This window comes from Echinops telfairi, unplaced genomic scaffold (assembly GCF_000313985.2).
Source record: "Echinops telfairi isolate 266 unplaced genomic scaffold, ASM31398v2 ScPeMD7_1;HRSCAF=3_0, whole genome shotgun sequence".
Classification (NCBI taxonomy): Eukaryota; Metazoa; Chordata; class Mammalia; order Afrosoricida; family Tenrecidae; genus Echinops; species Echinops telfairi.
In genome coordinates this window covers 2,316,616-2,324,645 of record NW_022103896.1, presented here as the reverse complement: position 1 = coordinate 2,324,645, position 8,030 = coordinate 2,316,616, and the positions used below count along the sequence as shown (strand labels likewise).

At 64.6% G+C, this 8,030-nt stretch overlaps 1 protein-coding gene across 1 annotated transcript in view; it reads right to left on the bottom strand.

Moving 5' to 3' along the window:
* The window catches only part of SLC45A4 (solute carrier family 45 member 4), a 16,207-nt gene that overhangs the window by 3,319 nt on the left and 4,858 nt on the right, over window positions 1–8,030 (bottom strand). Inside the window, exons 3-7 of the mRNA XM_004697376.2 lie at window positions 4,283–4,471; window positions 2,877–3,056; window positions 1,569–2,614; window positions 794–893; window positions 488–699 (exon numbers count right to left, since the gene is read on the bottom strand). Of these exons, the coding sequence (XP_004697433.1) occupies window positions 488–699; window positions 794–893; window positions 1,569–2,614; window positions 2,877–3,056; window positions 4,283–4,471 (1,727 nt within the window). The remainder of the gene's footprint in view (window positions 1–487; window positions 700–793; window positions 894–1,568; window positions 2,615–2,876; window positions 3,057–4,282; window positions 4,472–8,030) is intronic.

Genomic DNA, 8,030 nt, shown 5'->3' with positions numbered 1-8,030 from the left:
CATACCTGCTCCCTCCTGTACTTCTCCACCTTGCATACCTGCTCCCTCCTGTACTTCTCCACCTTGTATACCTGCTCCTCTAGTACTACTCTACCTTGCACACTTGGCTCCCTTCTGTATTATTCTACTCTGCATACCCGCTGCCTCCTGTACTACTCCACCCTGCACACCTGCTCCCTCCTGTACTATTCTACCCTGCACACCTGATCCCTCCTGTACTATTCTACCCTGCACACCTGATCCCTCCTGTACTACTCCACCCTGTGCACCTGCTCCTCTAGTACCACCGCACCCTGGACACCTGCTCCCTCCTGTACTATTCCACCCTGCACACCTGCTCCCTCCTGTACTACTCCACCCTGCACACCTGCTCCCTCCTATACTATTCCACCCTGCACACCTGGCTCCCTCCTGTACTACTCCATCCTGCATCATCTGCACATTTGCTCCATCTTTGTGCTATTCCCCACCTGGCCCACCAACACACCTGCTTGGTCTCGTGGTACTGGCCCAGCAGGGCGTAGGGGCAGTAGGAGATGCTCATGGAGACGATGCCCATGGTGCTGATCATGACCATGGCCACGTAGACGTTGGCGAACATGGCCATCACGGCGGTGCCCATGGAGAAGCCCAGCGTCCCCAGCACGTAGATCACTCTGATGCTCAGGTCGTAGTTGTCCAGGTACTTCTGTAGCAGAGCTGAGGGACAGCACAGGGGAGCTGGTGAGCACTGCCCTGGCCCACCTCCCCCAGCCCCAGCTTCCACGCGGCTGCCCCACACTGGGGCGCTCACCTGAGCAAATGGCCCCAGTGGCAGCATAAATGACCAGGCCCCAGCAGCCCATCTTCACGCCATCGTTGTAGGCTTGTAGGGACGTCGAGTTCGAGGGCGCCTGCTCCAGACACACAAACGGGGTCTCAGGGGGGCTGGGGGCACATGCTGCAGTCTCTGGCACCGGAGGGGCTATGCTGAGGAACCCCCTCCACCAGCCTGCATCTGTGCCGGGCTGAAATCCTTTCAAAGGGGTCTGGAGGGGGGGTGGTGCAATCTCCCAGGACACTCTAGGGTTGACCCCTCAGCCTGTATCTGGGAGCCCTGCACCCTGTGGAGCTGCTCAGACCAGACCCTGAGCGGTGAGGCCCGAAGACCCAGGTAAGGCCCCTCCCTGACCACCTGTGTGTGAGCCAGGCTCTACCCTCATGAGCAGAGGAACCGTCCCACTCAGCCCAGCCACGATGGCGGCAAACCAGCCTGTGAAGCCACCAAGGTCTAGACGGGGTGACTAATGCCACCCAGGGAGGACAAGGACCACTCAAGGCCTGTCCGGCAAAACCTGGAGGGATGCGGCACCCACAATGGACACGGGGGAACCGCCTGCTGAGCCCAGCCATGAATGAGGGGAATCAGTACTGGAAGCCGCCCAGGTTGGGGGGAGCCCAGCACTTGCAAGGGTAACGGAAACGACACCTTACTGCAGCCCGAATGACCCCATGACAACCGTCCCGCAGACTCGAGGGGCCTCGGGCCTCGGCTGTGCCGGCGTCCATGCCCCCAGGCCCGCGCTCACCTTGGGGTCGCCCTCGAAGATGACCTGGCCCATGAAGTCGGTGTAGAAGACGGCCTCGGCGATGACGGAGAACCAGGTGAGCAGGTGGCAGAGGCACAGGCGCGTGAGCTCGGCTGGCATCTTCAGCATGGACAGCCAGAGCAGCCGCACGGTGGTCTCGCCCTCGCCCTCCTCGCTCTCCGTGTCCCCGCTGGACGTGGTGGCCCCGCTCGGGTGGCGGCGGCGGCCCCGCTGCCGCTGCCGCTGCTGCAGGTCGTAGAGGTCGTTCATGCTGCGGGAGGGCTTGATAAGCACCACGGCGTTGGCCCGCCGGAAGCGGTAGCGGTGGGAGCCGACCTTGCCGAAGTAGGAGAAGGTGCTGGAGGCCTGCCGGCGGAACACGTGCCGCCGCCGCCGCACGGAGCCGGGCGCCGTCGAGGGCTTCAGGTCGATAGGGGCGTAGCTGCCGAAGCCACCCCTCAGCGGAGAGCCGCTGCCGTTGGGGACCTTGGCCTCGTCCGCGCGGGGGCCGAGCAGCACGGTGTCCTCCCGGGGACCGTCCCTGAGCAAGGAGGCCGGGCGGGGCGGCCTGGCCTGGGTGAGCTCCTGGCTGGTGCCGGCGCTGTGCGGCGTGCTGGGGACAGAGGCGTCGTGGAAGATGGAGGGCTCGATGTCCTGCAGGAAGAGCAGCTCAGACTCCACCTCCACGGTGGCGTCAGGCACGTGCAGCACCGAGTCGCTCTTGCTGCGCACGATGTCCACTTCGAGGTAGTCCAGGGCCAGCTCGTGCTCGGACTGCACCTCGTCTGGGAAGAGGGTGCCACCGCGGTGGCCGCTGTCTGACGGGCCGGCGCGGGGAGGCAGGGCCTTGGCCTCCTCGGGGCTGTGCTCTTGCTGGGGGCTGTACTGCTCCTCCTCGATGCTGAAGAGGTGCAGGCCCACGGAGGCCGAGAAGACAATGGCCGCGAAGAAGAACAGCACCTGGTTCTGGGTCCGGAACCAGGCGCCCAGGAAGGTCTGCGTCCAGTCTAGGCCGCCCAGCACGTAGCCGATGGCGCCCCCGAGGCCTGCGGTGCCAGGAGAAAGGAGGACGAGTGGGGGCGGGGCGCAGGCGTGGGAGGAGGCCACTGGCACATCCCTCTGCCCTCGACATTGTGCCCACGCGTGCAGAGCACCACCCTCCTGGTGGACGTGCACAGGGGGCCACGCCCAGCTCTACGGTGGTGGGTGGGGACACCAGGGTCACCTTCCAGCCCCAGGATGCTATGGCTCCAATGTCCCTCCTCACGGCCTTGGCGAGCACTGTGCCGCGCAGGGGACAGGTCTCACCAGCAGAGAAGGCGTGGATGTTGAGGGCCATGTCCTGCTCCTCACTGTCCACCACATCCAGCAGGTAGGCGCGGATGGGCCCTTCCGTGGCGTCTGCACTGAAGTCCAGGACCACCACCCCCAGGACCGTGAGGACGATGCCGATGGACTGCCGGCTGGGGATGTCACCGAGGGCCAGACCTGGCAGGGCAAAGGGAAGGCGGGCTCAGTGTTTGAGAGCAAGTGAGGCCCCAGGGAGACAGAGGTACCCTCTGCAGCCCAGCGCAGGGAGACGCTGGGCCTGGCTTGTGCTGCTCCCCTGCCTCCTTCAAGATGTCTGTGCTAGAGGGGGGTCTGCATGGCTGTGGCCACACATCTTCCCGCTGACTTGGCACCTGCTGGCCCTCTGCTCCCAGGGGCATCCCACAAGAGAACGTGGCTTGTGTGCTCCTGTTGAGTGAGCAGTGCCAGGTCCTGAGGGTCCTGCAGCCTGGCTTGTAGCTGGTCTGCCCTTGCTTAGGCCACCGTCAGGCCCGTTCCTCTCAGCAGAAGTTAGCTCGAGGGCCAGCTGCTCAGAGGCGTGTCAGCTGGACACCCAGGTGCCCAGACAAGGCCAGGGGCGTGGCTCTGAGGCGCAGCTACCTGACACGCTTTGCAGGCCACAGATGTGCCATCCAGCAGGTCTGAAGGGCAGCACTGAGGTGCCTGTGTACCTGGCTCACCTGCCTGGCTCAGGGTGCTGCGGGCAGGGGCTGTGGGTCTGATCCCAGCGAGCCCTGCACAGCAGCCAGCAGAGGGACCGCTGACCACAGCCTGACAAAGTCTCCCCTTGTCTCCATGGACAAGGTGGAGGAGGCAGTTCTCTGGTGCAGCCAGGGGACGAGGGCCACAGTACACTGGTCAGCAAGGGTCCATGAGGGATGCTGGCCACCCCTGGATGTCTGCATGGAGCGTGGCCTTGCTGACCCAGTGACCCCCGGGGGGGGGGCACAGCTCAGGGAGGTCAGGAGGGCACGTGTGGACACAAGCTGTGTGGCAGAGCCCAGGCCGCCTCGCTGGGCCCTGCACCCAGGGTACAGTGCTGTCCCCAAGGTGGTCAGGGACTCTCCCCTGGGAAAGTCTACAGCCAGCCCAGCCCCAGGACCACTGCACTGAGGTGCAGCACACAGGCTAGGCCTCCCTGCCCAACCCCCTGCAATTCCCAAACTGCTACTGGGGAGCCAGGCTGGCCTCCACCTCTCTGAGGCTGCCCCGTTTCCCTGGCAGAGGGGCACTTTCCCACCTGCAGCATAGAGGGTAAACATACCGGAGACAGGACGCAGGGTCAGAGAGGTATGGGGCGGACGGAGCACAACAGGAAGCGTCCTTGGGGGAGGTTCCCTTGGCATTCTCACAAGGTCCCGAGACCGGGGATGGGCGGCACTCACCTATGGCCGAGCCATTGAGGAAGAGGGCCACGCCGAAGAGGACACCGATGCACAGGGCCAGGATGAAGGGCCGGCGGCGGCCCCAGCTCAGCGTGCAGCGGTCACTGGCAGAGCCGATGAGGGGTGTGAAAATGAGGCCGAGGATGGGGCTCAGGAACCAGGTCAGGCTGTAGTACTGCTCCGGGAGGCCTGGGGCACACAGACACGTGTGACATACAAGCTACATGCCAGAAACGCACTTACGCGCACGTGCACACATGCCATAGGGCACACACCTGTAAGGCCCCATCACTATCTTGAACCCCCGCCATCCCCAACGAAGACCAGCCCTGGTGCTGACGTTGGCATGTGCACCTCCCCAATCTCCCCCTTCAAACTCCAGTGCTGGGGGGCTCCCGAGCCCTGGCTACACTGGTGCCAAGACCGGAATCTCCAGAGACACAGGCCCCTGGCTCCCACCCCAGCTAGCGGGATACAGCAGGTGATCTCTGCTGCTGAGACAAAATCACAGCCAGGCCTGCAGCAGCTTGGGGGCACGGCCCTGCCTAGCCCCCACAGGCCAACCTCCTAGCGTTTTCTGCTCCAGCCCTGGCTTGGCACCAGGTGTTGGCTGGGGGATCCTGACCCTTGACCCCTGCCCTGCCCTGCCAGGCAGGCCTTGGCTGCTGGTGCCTCCCCTACCTCTCCCCCAGGGGACCCCCATCAGCCCCATGCCACCAATCCCAAGCCATATCCTCCATGGAGAACACATTTCTGCCTGGACAGGCTCCTTCCCACCAGGTTCTGCCCGCCGGCCACACACACAGGCCCTGGGTGGTCACTGCACGGGACTGCCGTGGGGAGTGCTGGCTCCGAGAGCAGGTCAGATGTCAGCAAAGCCACACTCCAGGGATGGAGCCAGCATGTGACAAGTGTCTGGGGACAGGAGGCAGTGGACAGAGGCCCAGAGCATACTGGCCCAGCCTATGGGCAGAGAGTCAGACGTGCTGGCCTGAGCTGTGGACAGGGACCATGGACAGAGGGTGTGGTCAGCGACAGCCCCACAAGCTAGCACCATGAGTGGTGGACAGGACTGTGGATCGAGGAGCTGGCCCGCCGGGCAGCAGAGAGGCCCTGGTAAACTGGGCAGGGGGCTGTGGGCCCCGGAGGCCGACTGGTCTCACATCTGGCTCTCGGGCAAAAGTTGGTCAACAGCAGCCGCAGGCCTGACGACGGGGAGACACGTGCGACAGTGCCCTAAGGTTCTGCAGCACTCAAGAGAGGTCAGGTCACAGACGCTCGGCTACCAAGTGGACCCCAGCCCCACCCTCTGAGCTGGGGTTGCCCGCTGCCCTGACTGCCTCAGGTGAGTGGCACTGAGGGGCACGGTCCAGCACTGGGTGCATTGGTGATAGTTGCAGCATCTGCAGAGTGTAGTGAGTCAGGTGGGTGGGCAGGCAGGGGCGACTGTGGAGGGGGCACGTCCCTGCCTCCCTCTCCCCCACCGTCTGAGCCCACTCAGGAAGACAAGCCCTCTGTTCTGGGGGGCGGGGTCACAGCTGACATGGACGGGGCAGTGGGCGCCTGCTGCGGGCTCCCACAGTCTCTCTGCAGAGGCCCACAGCCACACTGGGACCCCCCGGGCCTGGCTGTTCCCAGCACGGCCGTCAACAAGCTGACCCGGCGCGTAGTAAATAACTGTTGTTTTTTCCAGGTCCCACGGACAACAATGGTGGGACCAGGAAGTTGGCTGCTTGCAGGAAGCCCCGGCTGTGTCACCAAGGGCCGGGCCGAGGTCACGCCTGCGCAGACGCTGGCCACGTGGGCGGCTCTATTCAGAGCACCGAGCCGTAGAGGGGGGCCTGAGGGTGGGGGCCATTTAACAAAGAGCTGGTGGGAACAGGAACTCACGATCTTTCTCTCGCAGACAAAGCCTCCCACGCCGATAGCAAGGGCTGTCGGCTCAGCCGTGGGAACTGGCCGGTGGGAACCTGGGATCCCGGAGTGACCCCCGAGGTAGCCAGGCGACACGCTAGCCATTCTGATAGAGGATGCTGTGGCTGCCCGCTGACAGCTCAGCCCGTGGGAACCTGGGATCCCGGAGTGACCCCCGAGGGAGCCGGGCGACATGCTGGCCACACCTTGGGAGCTGTCCGCTGGCTGGCAACCCTGCAGACACCCCGTAGCTCTGTAGCGGCCTACCCAGCGCTGTGCCCACCAGCCCCTCACTGGGGTCTCATACCTCACTGCGCCCCGGCTCTCCCCAACACAGACATAGCAGAGAAGTGGAGGGTGGAGACCCTGCGCTGGGGGACAGGGTACAGCCATCAGGAGATGTTGGTGCCGGGGTGGGGGGCATCTCCTCTCCCATCCCCTCCTCCTGCCCCAGGCCCTTTGCTCCCCGAGTGTCCCACCCCCCGCACCCAGTCCTGTGTGTACCTGGCTGACAGCAGTCCCATCCACACCCCCTCAGCAGCCTGCCTGGGAATCACACCCAAATGCCTCCCCTCACCTACAGGCTGTGCCTGCAATGCCAGTCCCAGGCTCTCGTGGGGCTGACCACAGCCACCCCATCGCTTGGACTGTGTCTCCTCTGAAGGCTGGGAAGACCCGGGCACAGGCCATCAACCCAAACAGGGGCTGCTGTCGCACTGAGGGGAGGGGGCATTTGGGGAGCATTTCCTGACAAAGGGGCCCCAACACCCAGCAGAGTTAAGCGTGCCTGCAGGAGCCCCGGGTCCCCCAGGACCCACAGGGTATACAGTGAGCTAAGGGGGGTGCTGTCTACTGGCTTGGGCAGGGGAGGGGCTTGCTGTCACCAAGACTGTCTCCACCGATTGCCAGAGACCTTGAGCATCAGCCCTTCACACCAACCAACCACAACCCCCTCCACATGGCCTTGGCCCAGCTCACAGGGATGCCTGCCAACGGTACCGGGGCAGACTCCCACTCGACCCACCAAGGCCGTCCCCTGCGACCCCGGGTCCCAGCCCTCAGGCCCACACGGCCCGGCCCCTCGTCCCTGGCCAGCAGTGGGGAAACGGGCCACCTCTGTGACCCCAGAGCCACTGGCCACCTGCTGAGGGTGGGGAGAATGTCCGTGTAGACAACTGGCCCGTGGACTGCGCCCCACGCCGCCCTCTCACGTGAGAAGGCCACACTAGGCCCTGGTGCTGAGATATCTCACCTAGGCATAGGTGGGCCACACACAGCCAGCACACGGCACCCAGAGCCCCCCAGAGTCCTCCCTGTCTGCCCGCCTACAGCCAGACAAGCAGAGAGATCCCCGGTCAGCAGGTGAAACCCAGAGGCAGCTCAGCTCCGCGAGAGTTGGCGCCGATTTGATGGCAGTGGGCTGTTCGGACAGAGAGCCCTGGGGGCCGAGCGGAAAGCATCTGGCTGCTGGCTGCAAGGTCAGTGGCTCACACCCCCTGCTGCTCTGTGGGGGAAAGGTGAGAGGCGGTCTGTCCCAGGGAGGCTGCAGTCTCAGCAGCCCCGTCCTAGACCACTGGGGGTCAGCCAGGGGTTTGAGCCCACAGGCGGCCGAAGGATGCTCTGCAGGGGCCGCCTCCTGTCCTGGTCGCTGTGGAGGAACTCCCAGACCCCAGCTCCACTCCAATTAATGCCCAGCGGGCACTCAGCGGGGCGGCCCTCAAGTGAGGGGGTGATGGCGTATTCTGTCCACTGGGGCAGGTGCTGTGCAGGGGTGCATGCATGCAGGCCCTGCCTGGTGGCTAAGTGACCCAGCAGGAAGGGTAGGCCGCAGGAC